The 16,608-nt window shown below is 37.3% G+C and overlaps 1 protein-coding gene across 2 annotated transcripts in view; it reads left to right on the top strand.

Annotated features, from left to right (window-relative positions):
- The window catches only part of HSPBAP1 (HSPB1 associated protein 1), a 63,821-nt gene that overhangs the window by 26,110 nt on the left and 21,103 nt on the right, over nucleotides 1–16,608 (top strand). The window contains exons 3-5 of one of the 2 annotated variants that reach the window (XM_079155312.1): nucleotides 445–626; nucleotides 12,774–12,910; nucleotides 14,987–15,158. In XM_079155312.1, coding sequence (XP_079011438.1) covers nucleotides 445–626; nucleotides 12,774–12,910; nucleotides 14,987–15,158 — 491 coding nt within the window. The remainder of the gene's footprint in view (nucleotides 1–444; nucleotides 627–12,773; nucleotides 12,911–14,986; nucleotides 15,159–16,608) is intronic. The other variant, XM_079155313.1, reaches the window with a different exon arrangement.

Raw genomic sequence — 16,608 nt, 5'->3', positions numbered from 1 at the left:
AAATTTAAAACATTAGAACATAAGCATGTATTCCACCATCTGTCAAAGCAGACACCAACACACATCCTGTGGCTTCTGGAAAACTCCCTGGTATACTTGTGAGAGAATGAGAGTGAAAAAGGCAAATGATGTCTTAGTGTTATTATGAAAGTAGTTTTGACCTCACAGACTTGCTTGCTGAGCAGTTGATAATCTCAAGCATTTCACTGGATCACTAAATCAGACTACGATGAAAGTAGTCTTTTAATGTTAAAACTATTTTCTGCTTTTATGCTTAATTATGAGTATTATAAATTATTTTAATAATATAGCTAGTATAAAATTAATGTTTAATTAATGTTAAGTAATAGTTCTTTTTTGGTTGAAATTATCTTTGTTTAAAAAAAAATTTGGAAAACACTTTGATTATACATTTAAAGGTGTATGTATTCTCTTACATTGCAGTTCCCCAATTTGAAACTGTTTGTAGTTATGTGGAAGCTACACTTGAAGAATTTCTGGCCTGGAACTGTGACCAGTCTTGTGTTTTGGGACCATTTAAAGATTATGATCATTCTAAATTCTGGGCTTATGCTGACTACAAATATTTGATTAGTCTATTTGATGACAAGACAGATGTTTTCCAGGTAAGTAATACATTTCTTTTCATCTTGGTAAGAAATTAGTCTTGAATGGGAGCCATCAAAATACAAATTATTTAATAATAAATACTGGAGAGGATGTGGAAGAAAAGGAACACTCCTGCACTGTTGGTGGGATTGCAAGTTAGTACAACCACTATGGAAATCAGCATGGAGGTTCCTCAAAAGGCCAGTAATGAAATCACCATATTATCCAGCTGAACCACTCCTTGGGGATTTATCCTAAAAAAAAATTAGTCATCATGCCATAGCAATACATGCATACTCATATTTATAACAGCACAGTTCACAATCACCAAATTATGGAACCAACCCAGGTGTCCATCAACAGATGAATGGATAAATAAAATGTAGTGTTACATAGTGAAATTTTATTCAGCCCTGAAGAAGAATAAAATTATGCCATCTATAGGAAAATGGTTAGAACTCAAAAGCATTATGTTAAGTGAAATAAGCCAGACCAAGAAAGTCGGGGGTGGTATGTTTTCTCCCATATGTGGAAGCTAAGAGAGAAAAAGGGGCAGAGGGTGGAAGGTAGACTCATGAACATAGAAGGGAAATCAGTAGAATAGAGGAGAGGACCATGGGGATGAAAGAGGGGTAGGGAAGGAGAGGTAGTAGGAATTAAGTTGTCCAATTTATATTGCTATATTGTGTGCATGTATGAATCCCACTATTATGTATAGTTATAGGGCACCAGTGAAAAATACTGAAAGGCTTTTTAAAAAAGAATGTGCTTTTACCAGAAGATCCTAAATTAACAATCTTCCTGGTATTTTCTACCTTGACTGCCTTTTTGTCTCATAAATAGTGACTGTGAGTCTGGAGCATTTTACCCACTGAAGCCAAAAGGTCTACTCAAAAGAAGTGTGTTTGACTCACACAGATGAGCAACCTTCCCTGTTTCCTACTCATCAGACTTGCTACATACCCCTCCTTTGCCTTTGCACGTAGTGAATGACTTAGAGTATACAAGAAGTCTACTAGATTGTGTATAAAACTTCATCTCTTCTTGTTCTGTCAGTGAGGCAGGTAGAAATGCAAAGCTGATTCTCCCAGGAAGCATTACTTAGGCTATAATGGGGTCCCTCTACCATGCTGTCTGCCCTGGGGTTCGGTACAGCTAATTTTTCTCTGGTGGTTTATGGCCTGAGACAGAGAGTTCTGGGCTCTGGTATTTGGTAGTAGAAGACCTGCAAAAAGTATGCAGAATATGGAAGTTCATTGCTGTGTGTTGACATAACTATCAACATTTTGCAGACTACTATATCCTCTTTTCTTTTACACGACTTCTACCTCAAACTGCCAGTTTGTTTTGTGGGGTAATTTTGTAAACTCCCAGTTTTGGTTTCTGCCGTGTCTTGGGTGTAAGGCAAGGATGGGTGTGGTTCCAGGGAACTTGTTTGGACGGCTCTACCTTGCCCATAATCAGGCCACAGCTCCAGAGTTCCTCACCCTGCTCTTAGTTTTGTGTAGAGAGAAGTATTTCTCCATCACCTGTTGTTCCTGCTTCTCCTGCCCTCCCCCCTGTTACCACCAACCCTCTGGACTTCCCTCTCACATGGCAGGATGGTTGTTTGGCTCCAGAGTGGTTTCTACTCAGCCTATATTTTTGTTTTTCTATTTGCACCAAGGTAGTTACATAGTTATCATAATTCAACTACTAATATTTTATAGCTTTCCTTTATTAACCTTTAAAAATGTTTGCTCAAATAATTTTACTTTTTATTGAAAACTATATCATTTTGCCCCTAATTGTTAGTTGAGGATGTATCTTTATTCTTGTAGCCATGAAATAAATGCTTGATTTATTTGTTCATTTGTCTGGTTTTCGTTTTCTTCTAGAAATGGAGTATCCCTGTGTTGCTTAGAGGGCCCTCCAACTCCTGGGCTCAAGCCATCTCCCATCTCAGTCTTCCAGTACTGTAGGTGTGCTCCATCACACCATGCCAAGTGCTTAATTTTGAAAATATTCAGTAAACATTTCTGAATCTAAAGTCCATACCAAATCTATTTACTTACTGTTAAATAATTTTGAGATAGATGTTTTCTCTCTTAACCTCAGATCACATTATCAATCTCTAATCCTGGAACTCAGAGATTTCATAATTAACTTTTAGAGTACTTTTTTCTATTTCTCATACCCCCAGCTACTCTGTAGAATTAACAAGTGCCTTTTTACTCCAAATTTCAGGCAAAACATCATAGGAATGTAACATTTATCAAGTACTTATCTTTGACACTTTCCTAAACTTTTCTAAATGTCTTACATTTTTTATGCTCATAATAATTTACCAATAATTTAATAATTATCCCCTTTTTAAGAAAAATGGTACACCAAAAGGTTCTGTTAACCTTTTCCAAGGTTATACAACTAGGAAGGAGTTGACCCAAGTAGTCTTCCAGAACTTTAGCTCCTACTGTGCCTTCATAAGGTCCAAATACATGTGGCCCTGTGAGGCTCTGCAGCCAGGATGAAGCACTCCCAACTACAGGCTCTCTCTCCTTGGGATGAATCCCTCATCTGACCCTGTCAGTGGCTCAGTCCCATCTCAGGCATGCCAGTACTGGTCAGACATGTGACCTAGCCATTATGTATAGACATAAAAGACAGCCTTTTGGTAATGTTTTGGAATTCCAATTAAACCCTTATAAAATCTCATATTTTTAGCTGAATGAGTTTTCTGTCAGCTCATATTATAGTGATTAATTCTGCTATGAATGACCAAAGCTATTAAGATCATATCTTCTTTTATCTTAAAGTTTTCTGGGCACCATGTCTTCTTATATAACAAGTACTTAATTTGTTATTGTTTTGCTTTGGCTATAATAAGTCATTCTGTCATTAAATATTATTAGTCATTGTTGCTTTTTTACCTTGCCATACAATGATGGGTAAATACTAAAACTGACACATTTAAAAAATTAACCTATTTACAATAATCAACTATTTGCATGTTAATATAAATACCATATTTTGAGAAAATAACTATATTCAAAAATGTAGTGTCATTACAGGAGAAGATTGTTTACATTCTTGCCAGTCCTTTTACTGTCTGGCTTGTAGATAACAGCTGGGTGCTCACATCTGCTTTTTCAGTCAAGCTGCTGGAATTTATTGATCTGTTGGAAAGATGAAGAAAATCTTGCTTCATACACATATGCAGCTAAGAAAAAAGGAGTATTTTAATAGCTTTTTCCAGATAATTATGGAATTTTCTTTTTTATACCACACCAAACTTGACAAGGGATAGTTTCTCTTTTCTTTTTTCTTTGATATTATTCTTTATATCTGTGATTTTTTTTTTTTTTTTTTTTTTTTTTTTTTTTTTTTTGGTACTGGGCTTGAACCCAGGGACACTTTGCATTGAGCCACATTCCCAGCCCTCTTTATTTTTACTTTTTAAAAAAATAACATTTATTTATTTATTCATTCATTCATTCATTCATTTGTTTATTTATGTGGTGCTGAAGGTCAAACCCAGTGCCTCACATGTGCTAGTCAAACACTCTATCACTGAGCCACAACCCAGTGCCCTTTTTATTTTTTATTTTGTAACAGGGTCTCACTAAGTTTCTTAGGGCTTTGCTAAGTTGTTGAGGCTGATCTCGAACTTACCATCCTCCTGCCTCAGCCTCCCAAGTCACTGGCATTACAGATATGTGTCACCGAACATAGCAAGGAATAGTTTCTTAAAGGGTCATTAGTTGCAGTACAGAATCTGAACCCACAACAGATAAACTCTTTGTACTTTTACATAATAAAAACCATTGTCGGTCTTGAACAGAATAGATCCTATGTAATATTCATTGGTCATTTAGAAAACATTAGTGTTTTGAACTGTGTTGGTCTTGCACATGTTGGTACATTTCAGTGTACTTAATAGATTCCATAATTTAAAAAATTATATTTGCTACTGTCATCACCATTCTCATTACAAAAATCTTTAGCATCAGGAAGCTTTCGAGGTCATTTATCTTGAAATACAGTTTGCAAAATCATTTTCATTCAATTCAAAATATTTACTAATTTCTCTAGTGATTTAATCTTTGACTTATTGATTATTTAGAAGTATAATGTTTAATTTCTAAATATTTGGGAATTTTTCAGCTTTCTGTTATTGATTTTTTTAATTTAATTCCATTGTGGTCAGAAAATATACTTCACGTGAAGTCAGTGCTTTTAAGTTTATTGAAACCTATTTTATGGCCCAGAATATAGTCAATCTTGACAAACATTCATGAATATTGATAGTATTGTGCATTCTGTGGTGGGGTGGAGTGTTTTATAAATGTCAAGCCAGGGTGATAGTTCAAGTCTGCTGTATCTTCAGTAGTTTGATATATATGTGTTCCACCCATTATATAGAAAGTGGTACTGAAATTCCCCAGTGATAATTATGTGCTTGTCTTTTCCTCAGTTTAGGTGTGTCAGGTTTTTGTTTTTGTTTTGTCATGTATGTGAAAGCTGTTATCAGATTCATATATGTTTAGGATTATGATGTCCTCTTGATGAATTGACCCTTTTTCATGATGAGAAATGACCCTCTGTACGTTGGGTTCTTCTTTGTAACTTTGCCTTTGATTAGTCTTAGTATGAAAAGAAGTACTTACTGTATGATTCTATTTTCATAAAATTTTAGAACTTGCAAACTAATTTATAGTGACAAGGTAGTTCCGTGGTTGTCTGAAGAATGAGGGTGAGGGGGCCCTGAGAAACTTTTGGATGTAATCAGAATGTCATCTTGATTGTGGCAGTGGTTTCTCAGAGGTATGTACATTTTCATCATATAATATGTACATTTTCATCAAATTGTGTACCTTAAATACATGCTTTTTATTGTCCTTAAGTTGTACCCCAATAAATCTTTGTCGTTTTAAGAGTTCAATGCTACTGTTACACTTTGGTCCCACCACCTTGACACTAGCAATTTAATTTGTCATTGCTTATGCACCATCAATGTGAGCATCAATACAGTGAATTAGGCAAATAATACAAAATTAGTTTGGACCTCGCAGATCCCCTGAAAGGGTCTCAGGGAAACCTCTGGTGTATAGCCTCCCTTTCAGTAATTATTCCTCCAGTTCCAAGTCCTCCTCTAATTCTAAAGTAGTTTTTTGTGAATACACTCTTCACATCATGCTCCACATTAAATGTTAAACTATATTAATCATGTTAATGAAACATTTCATGACTTAAAGTAGATAGCATTTAAGTCCCTCCCCCACTGATTCACCCTACCTGTTGTCTTTGCATGAACCTAGTCCAGACTCTTCACTGACTGCTGGATGTACCAGTATATCCTCTCACCTTCTGGCCTCTGCCCTGCCCTTCTGAATTTCTGCTTATTGAAGTCCTGCGTTTTAGGGCCTGACTCAGACTCAGCCTTGTCTCTCAAACCTCAGCCACTTGAGCCCATGTCCGTATGCCCCTTGCCTTCATTTCCAAATTAAATGCTCCATGACTTAAACCTTGTGTCTTGTCCCTTTAATAATCTTATAAGTGTTTGAGCTATGTTTTGAAATTGTTCATGGAGTCTCCCAAGTCACTGACATAGTGCTGAATACATAATAGGTATTTGAATGACTTCTTAAGTATGCTTTCTCCTCTAGTTTTCCCATTTGTTTTATTTCTTTAGTCTTTAAGACCTTTCAGAAAATGTTTGACTTAAATCTTGGCTTCCTTCCTGTCAGTGAATCAAGTTTATTGGTTCTAGTTAATCAATTAAGGGTAGCATTTTCAGTCTTTTTATTTATTATTTTTACTGTATTATGGTTATACACTTCACTTTTGATACATTCATAAATGCATATTACAGAGTTTTCTTCATTCCAATCCCTGGTACTTCCTTTCTCCCTCCTCTCTTCCCTCCCCCAACTTCCTTCCTACTTAAGAACTTTACTTGAAGTTTCCATCTATTAGCCCTTTTCTTCCACAAATTAAATTCATCTACTGGTAAATATATAATATTCATGCAGATAAATATACTGATATAAATGCTGATATGATTGGAAAATATCTGATAACCTTACAGACGGCTTAAAATTATGATTTTGACACGTAACAGAACTTTACATATGGCAGATAAAATTAGTCTTGTTATTTTAGTTATGCATTATATCATTGACTAAGTAAAGCATTTTTAAACATTTCATCCTCTACTTCCTAAGGAGGTGGGGAATTTATGGTAGTGCCACATAAAATTTCTTTATTTCTGACTCATTAGGTAAGAATGGCAAGTTTTTGGACTGGTGTTTTAGCTCAGTGGTGTGAGGCACTGGGTTTTTAATACTCAGCACCACATAAAAATGAATAACTAAAATAAAGGTATTGTGTTTATATACAACTAAAAAATATTTTTAAAAAAATGACAAGGGCTGGGGAGATAGCTCAGGTGGTAGAGTGCTTACCTCACAAACACAAGGCCCTGAGTTCGATCCCTAGTACCGCAAAAAAAAAAAAAAAAGGCAAGTTTTACCTTTTGCAGTTGTCAGTTAGTATCCTTGTAATTGATGCTATTAAGAATCAACATTTAAAAAAAAAAAAGAATCAACATAGCTGGACATGATGGTGAATGCCTATAATTTCAGTAGCTTGGCAGCAGAGGTCTCTTTGCAATTTAGTGAGTCCCTAAGCAACTTAGCCAAACCTTGTCTCAAAGTCAAAGATTTTTTTTTTTTATTTAAAAAATTTTAAAGGACTGGGGATGTAATTTAATGGTAAAGGGTTCCTGGGTTTAATCCCCAGTTTTAAAAAAAATATATATGTATATATATATTTATATATATGTAATATATATATTACAAATCAACATATAAGGATGGGGATGTAGCTCAGTAATAGAGTGCTTGCGTAGTATTTGCAAGACCCTGGGTTCAATCCCCAGTATTGCAAAAACAAAACAAAAACCAACAACAAAAGAGTTTAGCCTCAAGAATGTTTCTCAGGTAGATTCCATTTTGTGTTGTGATTTGGATTGGCAACTGAGAAGCAGGAGTCTTATTAAGTTACCAGCATGCAGAATCCCAAAATGCAATAAATGGAAGATTAGTTCTAACTTGTCTTGGCTTTATAACATAGCCATGAGGGTATGTTGAAACTGAGGCAGGTGATTTGGTGATGATTAAAGGGGTCTAATGACAGTGATGCTTTCTGATGAGGCAAATTGGCATGAAAGAATTTAGGTATTTATCTGTTTTTGTTCTGTTTATGTTCCTAAGGTCATTTTCCTAAGGAAAAAAAAAAGACTTAAGTACTTGCTAACATATAATGTCCATTTAAGAGACTAGGTGAAGGGACTGGGGTTGTGGTTCAGTGGGGAGCGCTTGCCTGGCATGTGTGAGGCACTGGGTTGAATTCTTGGCACCACATATAAGTAAATGAATAAAATAAAGTTGTTTCATCAACAACTGAAAGTATATATAAGAAATATTTTTTTTAAAAAAAGAGATTAGGTGAAATTTAAATTGAAGTCTATCTTTTATAAATTGTTTTAAATTTTTTTATTGACATATTATACATAATAGTGTAATTCTTTATGCCATATTCATATAAGCACATAATTTAATCAATCTCATTTCCCAGTACTTTCACTTTCCCTCCCCTCTACACTCCCCTTTATAAGTTTTGTATATTATAGCTAATTATGTTATGTTTCAAAGTTCCATTTTTGTTGGTTTTTAAAAATTATTTAAATGCCTCACCTGTAAAGGAGAATTTAAAAGGTAGAAATTTATAATAAAATAACATATTTTGATGTGTAAATTGATCAGTGACTACATTAGAAAACAATGAAATAGTCATAAACCCAGGTATATGATTCTGCTTATCTCTGAAGTCAGTATATCATTTTGGATGAATACCATATTCAATTTAGTCTAGAAACCAGAGCGGGCCCCAATGCACACTGTGGTCAGGAGTGCCTCTCTTCTGACGTTGCAGACCCACAGGGGCTTGCTAAGTTTTATGCTGGACCTATTCCAGACTGCTGTTGGTCCCTGTGTGTTAGAAGTGGTTAAACTGGGCGTTGGCCTAGAATGATCAAGACCCCCCTAGGAGCATACTCATTGTCCAAGAGCTGACTTGTCCAAGGAAAAAATTTCGAAAATAAGCTTTCTCCAAGAAAGGTAATATTTAACTTGATAACTAAAACATAAGAATCCAGCCATGTGAAGAGTGGGTCAAAAGCTTTCTAGATATTTTGACTAGTTTATGCAAAAGCCCTGGAAAAGGGAGTTTACCTTTTTGGAAAAAAAAGAAGGCCAGTGTGACAGAAGAGTGAGGCGGAAGTGTTGGAGGTATTGGAGAGGTGAGAGTGCCCGCCATGTAGACAGAACATCTGGCAGGGCAGGGAGGGACCTGGATTTCATGTTCAGAAGATCACTTTTGTTGCTTCAGGAGAAAACAGTGTGTTGGGAATCCAGCCGAGAGAATAACTAACTTTGCATGACTGAGAATGGAAAGGTTCAAAGAATGACTTTTAAATTGAGTCTTAAAAGACAGATTTGAATAGGAATGTGGGAGGGTGTCCAGAAGATCATCCAGGCAGAGGCAATGGCAGGAGCAAAGGCAGGGAGGAAAGTGTTCTGCCCTGGGCCAGCTATAGAAATGGTACATGCAATAGCAGTTCTCAGATCAGATCCTGATCCCTTTCATAGTCCTGAGAGGTAATTTGCGGATGATATAATTACCTTCACATTCACTCTTTAAAAAGTGGTAAAATGCCCCACCTGTAAAATTTAGAACTTCAGCAAATATGTATTTTAATATGTAGGTATTCATTCTGACTAGAAGACTTGAACTTATCAGATATTTGCACCTACCTGTGAAGAAAAAGTTCAGTGTAAAAGAACTAAAATAAAATTCCATTGAATCTTTCCAACAGTTATACTGAACATTGAAATCATAGCTAAGTGGTATATTTGTACATATACAGGTTATATGTGGAGTCATCACAGTGAGGTGATAGCAGTACAGACTGATACTGATGTGTATATTGCTGATCCAAATGTCATGAGTTTGTGTTGTTAATGATTTAATTTTTCGAAATGGTGAACCACTCTTGTTAAAGTTGCAGACTGCAGAAATAAAAGACACAATCCTCCCAATAGGAGAAAATTTAGCACTGGAGATGAAATTTTGGGACTCAGCAGAGGTTGATCTAAACATTATAAAACATCAAGGAAAAATCAACAAGATTAAATTTAAGAGGAATAAATATAGGGTTCTCATCACTTTTCCGTAGAATCTACTTATAAGTCATAGCTAGGCAGCAGTTCAAACAGAAGAAACAAAAATGCAAGCCCAACTTGGTATAATTCAGTTGCTTAAAATTAAGCATGCTGTCTTGACAGTGTGTTAGCACTATGATGTCCTGGCCATGGGTGGTGCAGTCCCATGTACAAGATACTGCCTTGGGTTCAGTTTGGGAACCAGACTTTGGGGGTGTAAAGGAAGTTGAAAGAACAATTGGAAGGAATAGTTAGTGTTACCAAGTGTAGGTTTAAAAAACAACAACGATAAAGGAGAAGCAGATTTCCAGATAATTTAAAGATTGCCATTTTTGACAAACAAGAAAGTAAGTTTGTTCTTTATATCTATAGAAAGTAGATCTTGGGACCCTTTCCTGAAAGTTACAAGAAAGCAGATACTGATTTTGTATTAAGCAGTCAACACATACTTGATTACCTTTTTTCAGTGATGGTATAAGATAAGATATTCTGGGAATAGATGGTTTCTAAAGACTTTTCCAGAATGTGAGAGTAGCCTACAGGGTGGCTTATCCCCCTAATCACCCTTATTGGTTGCACAGCCAAATGGGTTCCCTGTATCTGGCAAGACTCAAGGAAGATTCCACTGGACCTGTACTGACTCGAGACATTTTGACTACCCATAAGTAGCTGAATTCAATTGGAAAGAAAATTCCAACTCTAAAGAGACTATAAAGAGAAAGCTGAATTTTAGGTAGCTCACCCTGATCTAATCATTCCCAAAATAATATTTTTTGAAGTCGTTAATGTGCCAGGTGAGAGGTCCCCTGTTTTCTCCTCAGTTTCTCATGCCATAACCCCACCCTATAGAAAAAAAATCTTCCCTTGGTGATGCTTTCTGAAGCTGAGCTCTAGAACAGAGTTTTTCACCCAAGGTTGGTTTGTCAAGTCCTTGAAGTATTTTTAAAATTTTTTGTTTGTATACATTTTTCTGAGGAGAGGGACATTGGCATTCATTAGATTCCCAAAGGGTTGTATCTTTTGAGATTAAGAATCAAGTGGACCTCTTAACTAAAGCAGATCTTTCTTTTTTCCTTTTTATATTGAATGTCTTTCAGCTGCCCTTAATTAAATTTTTCTGAGGAATCGGAAGTTGCTTGAGGAGCAGGCTAATTGGAAGTTTTTCTTAAACTCCCTGTGTGGGCCCACGACCCTTCTTCTGTGATCTTAGAATATCCTCTGCTTACTTCTGTTGAAGTACTTGCCATATTATATCAAAGGCTCTGTTGATGGGACCATCTTCTGTTCTTATTTTTGAAGTGTAGGCCTTTGTTATATTAATTTTTGAATTCCCAGCATTCAGCATTGAACCAGGTATGTGGTGATGCTGAAAAGTGTTGTTGACTTGAACCATTTACCCATAATTTCAACAGATTCTACTTTCCCTCCCAGCATTCCCTGTATTTCAGTTGCTGACCTTGAGCCAGTTACTATGTTGGGCATCCATCCAGAGGGAACATGATTTTTGCCACCCACGCCCAAACTGCCACATGTGAGCCATACACATTTATAATGGGACTGATCCTTCAAAAACTACCCCTTCAGTATGTAACAACTATCACTCAAGACAAATGAAATTGTTCTTTCTAGTCTTCCTCAAAACCATCCATTAAATATCTCTTTATTTTTCTTTTTATTATTTTTTATTTTGAAACAGGGTCTTGCTAAGTTATTTAGGGCCTCACTAAGTTGCAGAGACTAGCTTTGAACTTTCCATCCTCCTTCCTCAGCCTCCCAGGTCACTGGGATTATAGGGAATGCACTACCACACCTGGCTAAGCGTCTCTTTAAATCCCTCTTTCTCTTTGAATGCAACTGTTATTGGTCTGCCTCTAAAAATAGAACATGTAGATTAGAGATATTGAAGTGTCAGTATTTAAGACCATGTTCTGCACATACAAGTGGTTTGGTTTTATTTTTTAAAAACTCCAAGGAAAAATTAATGATTAAAAAAAACAAAGCTCTCACTTTTTATGCCTGGTTTACTAGTGTGTTCTTTTTCCTTTCTAGCTCATAAGTAGTTTTAATCCCATGGATTTGGAGTTAGATTTGGCCCTATTTTCTTGAGCTACAAGTTGCACTACTAACTCCTAATTACAGGCTTTTCCCAGTGGTTGACAGGCAGGATCTGTCCAGTGGAGGCAAGGAAAATCCAAATCCAGAGCTCTATATCATCTATTCTAAAAATCCTTACACATGAGGCATATGTGACTTAATGGAACAAAGCAAAAGTTACATTGAATATGTATTTCAAAAGCCATGTTGTAACACCTGCACCTGGAGACTCTGGTTTAGTAGATAAGAGCTAAGGATCCAGCATTGATAGTTTTAAATGATTCTACTAATCTAGGACAGGCTTCTTTTATGTGGTCATTGAAGTAAAAAAGTTGGTAAGTTGCTCCTGCCCACAAATAATCTGTTCAACTTAAAGGGACCTTGGCTTCCTGACTTCCTAAATTGAGCTTCTGCAATATGTCCCTGCACTCACCGTTCCCACTGCATGAAACACTCTTCCCCAGATAGCTGCATACTTACCTGTTGTTAGTTATCTCCAATAGATGTAAGCTTTATCTGGGCAGACATTTTTGTCTGTTTTGTTCATTGATTCATCACATTCTAGAACAGTTCCTGGCATGTTGTAAATATATATTTAATAAATGACTACTATTAGGTTATTCCAATATGTTTTTTGTTAAAGTGATTTTTTAGGCTGCCCTGGAAACCTGATCTCCTCCATCACTAGCATTTTCTGCAAGAGAATATTCCAAGTGCCAAAAACAGATGTGTAAGTGAAAATGCACAACACTGCCATACAGAGGAGCTGGTTGCTTCTTAATGAACTGTAACTTCATTTCAAAACAGGACGTGATATGGTCTGATTTTGGGTTTCCTGGAAGAAATGGACAGGAAAGTACATTGTGGATCGGCTCCCTGGGAGCCCATACGCCCTGTCATCTGGACTCCTATGGTTGCAACTTAGTATTCCAGGTACAAGGAAGGTAATGCACATGGGTATATGTGCGTACACGTGTGTGTGGGTGCGTGTGAGCAAGCAGGGGCAGAGGAACGTGTACAGGGTGTGCGGGAGAACCCCAAGCCTTACTCCCAGCCCCTTCCTGTCAGCCTGCCTTCAGGCCAGGACAGCCCTTTTCACCTCTGGTTCTGTTTCCTCCTTCGTGAAGTGAGGGGAACAGTTGAAATGATGGTTTCCAAGTTTCTCAGCATGCTCAGGATTGTCTTCAGAACTCCCACTCCAGCTAGACTGTGCTTGATTTTTTATATTAGAGTATATACGTTCATGATTTCCAAATTTTTCTTTAAAAGCACTAGCACCCTTTCTTCCGTTCTCAGTAAATAAGAGCAGAGCAGTTAGTTGAAAGGAGGAGTATGTCAACTGTTGCCCTCAAGCCCTGAGAGGGTGCCAGGGAGCCTGGGCCAGATTCTTTCTTTATGGCACTTTTCAACTCTAAATTTTAGTATGGCGCTACCTGTAGACATAGTGCTATAAATTATTACCTTAGATCAGTTTTATCTCCATCTGTGGACCCACAAGATATAAGGGCCAAGACCACAATACTTTGATAGCACCTGATTTCTGTGAGAGTGTAAGGTTTGTGCCACCTGGAGGACATACTCAGATGTCATATGTACTGGCTTATTTTCCCCTTAATGATGCCCCAGTCTTCCCTTCTGACCTTTTGGGACCTTTGTTGGGCAGCACAGAGGGGAAAACAGAAATGGCCATGTGCAGGTTCTCAGAATCATTAGATATGAAAATGATTAAGAGCAGATCCAAGAGAACCATGTCTGTGAGTACACATCACATGGGAGGCACTCGCAGGACTAGAGTGGTCTGAGAGAGTTCACCGTTGGCTTCATCAATTCTCTGTTAAAGGGCTTAGAATTGCCAGGTGCAGTGGCGCATGCTTGTAATCCCAGCAGCTCAGAAGGCCAAGGCAGGAGGATTGCGAGTTCAAAGCCAGCCTCAGCAACTTAGTGAGGTGCTAACCAACTTAGTGAGACACTGTCTCTAAATAAAATACAAAATAGGACTGAAGATGTGGCTCAGTGGCTGAGTACTCCTGAGTTCAATCCCCAGTACCCAAAAAGCGGGGAGGTGGGGGTGCTTAGGATGTTTGGGCAGGACTGCTGCATCCTGTGGATACAACAGTGAATCCAGTGTGTGTGGTCTCTGCCTTTGTGGAGTTAAGTCTGAAACCTGCTAAGAGAAGGCCTTGTTTTAAGCAGATACTTCCCATGTATTCTGAAATGGGAAGTAAGCCAAAGAAATTCCAGTTGGAAAAACATCACTAAAAAATGCCCAAGTTCTTTCTATGATATGAAGTTAATGTAGATTTACTGTAACATTGTAATAGTGCACACTGACTCTGGAGAAATAGAATAACTCTTCTAAATATCCATTGAGTATTCTGTGGAGGTTTCATGTTTTGCAGTAGATACAGAAGTAAGGTACCTCTCCACCCTGGGAGGGTTTACAGCTGGAGTGCAGGCAGGCCCATGTAGCTGGGATAGGAGGCAGACTGCATGCCCTTGAGGAAGGATTCACAGAGCCCTGGACTGAAGAGAAGAGGTAATGTTCCCATTGAAAGATCAAAGATGATTTCATGGTGGAGTTGCCTCGTGTGGAAGCCTTTGAAGGGTGTTTAAGTGCTCAAATGACAGATGAGAGGGGCTCTGGAAGTCATGGGGTGTATAGCAGACCTCGTTAAAGTTCGATGTTAAGTTTTGCACTGGGAACAGAAGAATTGGGCAGGAAAGGCAGGTTGGAGCATGCAGGTCTTGACTCCCAGACAAATACTGCTTATTCTCTGTTTGTTCCACCTGCAGAACTATGAGAAGTTTTTTTTTTTTTTGAGAAGGGGGTGATGTGGTGGTCAAGTACCTTTTCAGCCAGACATAGGTGCCTGTAGAACATTGAGTGAGGTACAGGCCAGGTGCCTGTGTTCCTCTAGCGATTGATTTGAAATGGGTAAACATGAACACTAAGCTGCTGCCTTCTTACATGTTTTGTCTCAAGTTCACAGTCCTAACTTATATCTTATTTTTTCAATTAGGAAAAGATGGCATCTCTTTCCTCCTGAAGATACGCCTTTCCTTTATCCAACTAGAATTCCTTATGAAGAATCTAGTGTGTTCAGTAAAATCAATGTTGTCAATCCTGACTTAAAGCGTTTTCCTCAGTTCCAGAAAGCTCAAAGACATATGGTCACACTGAGCCCAGGACAGGTAATGGGACTTTAAAACATTATGGGCCATCAGTGGACACCACAGATATAACTCTCTGAAGTCCTTATTCCACATTCTTCTCCCTCAGTACAAATGAGAATGGTTTCTTTCATTCACTTCAATAACAGTGCTATTGGCCTAGCTTTCCCCACTAAAGGCCTCTTGCACATGCTTCTGTACTTCACAGCCCCTTGAAAGGAGATGGGAGGAGGGAACACAGCTCCTCCTACTGGTGAAGAGGAGAATAGACTTTGGAAGAAGAGCCACTAAGCCATTTCCATTCAAGTTAAGAGAGTGTCAAGGCATGGGTACTTGAGCATCTGTATCTATCAATGTATCAATGTGCTATATTGATTCACAGTTAAAATCAGTTCAGCTACAATATAACTGAACCTATACACATAAACTCAGTTTGGAATGCATCCAGGTAGTGGGCCAACACTCACAGAATTAAGAATGGTTTATTTCTGAGCAAGAATGGTGACTGTCTCTGAAGTATTTCTAAAGGCATTCTACTTACTGCTACTACCCAGTGGGGAAAATTTCTTTACCACATTAGCACTTGCTGTCTGATATTTTATTAGCAATGTGAAAGCTTTTCATAGTCCTTTTAAATTTTTTTTCTATTTTATAATTTCTAAAATTTATTTTAAAATTTGCATTGTAATTATATATCATATACATCATATTTGTATATACACACAATATATCGATATAATTTATTCAATTTCATTCCACAGTATCTATCCTTCCTCTCCCCTCCTTCTTCTCCCAGTCCCCTTCCTCTGTTCTATAGGTCCCCTTTCCATTTTGTGAGGTTCCTCTCCCCATCTTTTTCTTTTTCTTTTTTTCTCTCTAGCTTCCACATATGACCACCCTTGACTTTCTGAGTCTGACTTATTTTATTTAATGTAATAATCCCAAGTCCCATTCATTTTCCTGCAAATGACATTATTTCATTCTTTTTTATGACAGAATAAAACTCCATTGTATATATATATACCACATTTGATTTATTCACCTGTTGTTGGATACCTAGGCTGGTTCTAAAATTTGGCTATGGTGAACCATGCTTCTATAAAACATGAGTATACATGTTTACCTATAGTCTGATGATTGATTTTTTAGGATAAATCCCAAGGAGTGTTATATCTGGGTCATATGGTAGTTCCATTCCTAGTCTTTTGAGGAATCTCCATGCTGATTTCCATAGTGGCTGTACTAATTTACAGTCCTACCAACAGTGGCAAGCAGTTCTTTTTCCCCATATCCTCTCCAACATTTATTATTATTTGTATTTTTTTTAATTGCACACAAATGGGTTACATACTGTTTCTCTGTTTCTACATGAAGTAAAGGCATAACATTTGTGTAGTCATACATTTACATAGGATAATAGTGTTTGATTCATTCTGTTATTTTTTCCTCCCTCCCACCCCTCTTTTTCCTC

The sequence above is a fragment of the Sciurus vulgaris genome (genome assembly GCF_902686455.1).
Source record: "Sciurus vulgaris genome assembly, chromosome: 10".
Taxonomy (NCBI): domain Eukaryota; kingdom Metazoa; phylum Chordata; class Mammalia; order Rodentia; family Sciuridae; genus Sciurus; species Sciurus vulgaris.
The sequence above is the reverse complement of the archived record's forward strand: the minus strand, read 5'-3'. Positions and strand labels throughout refer to the sequence as shown.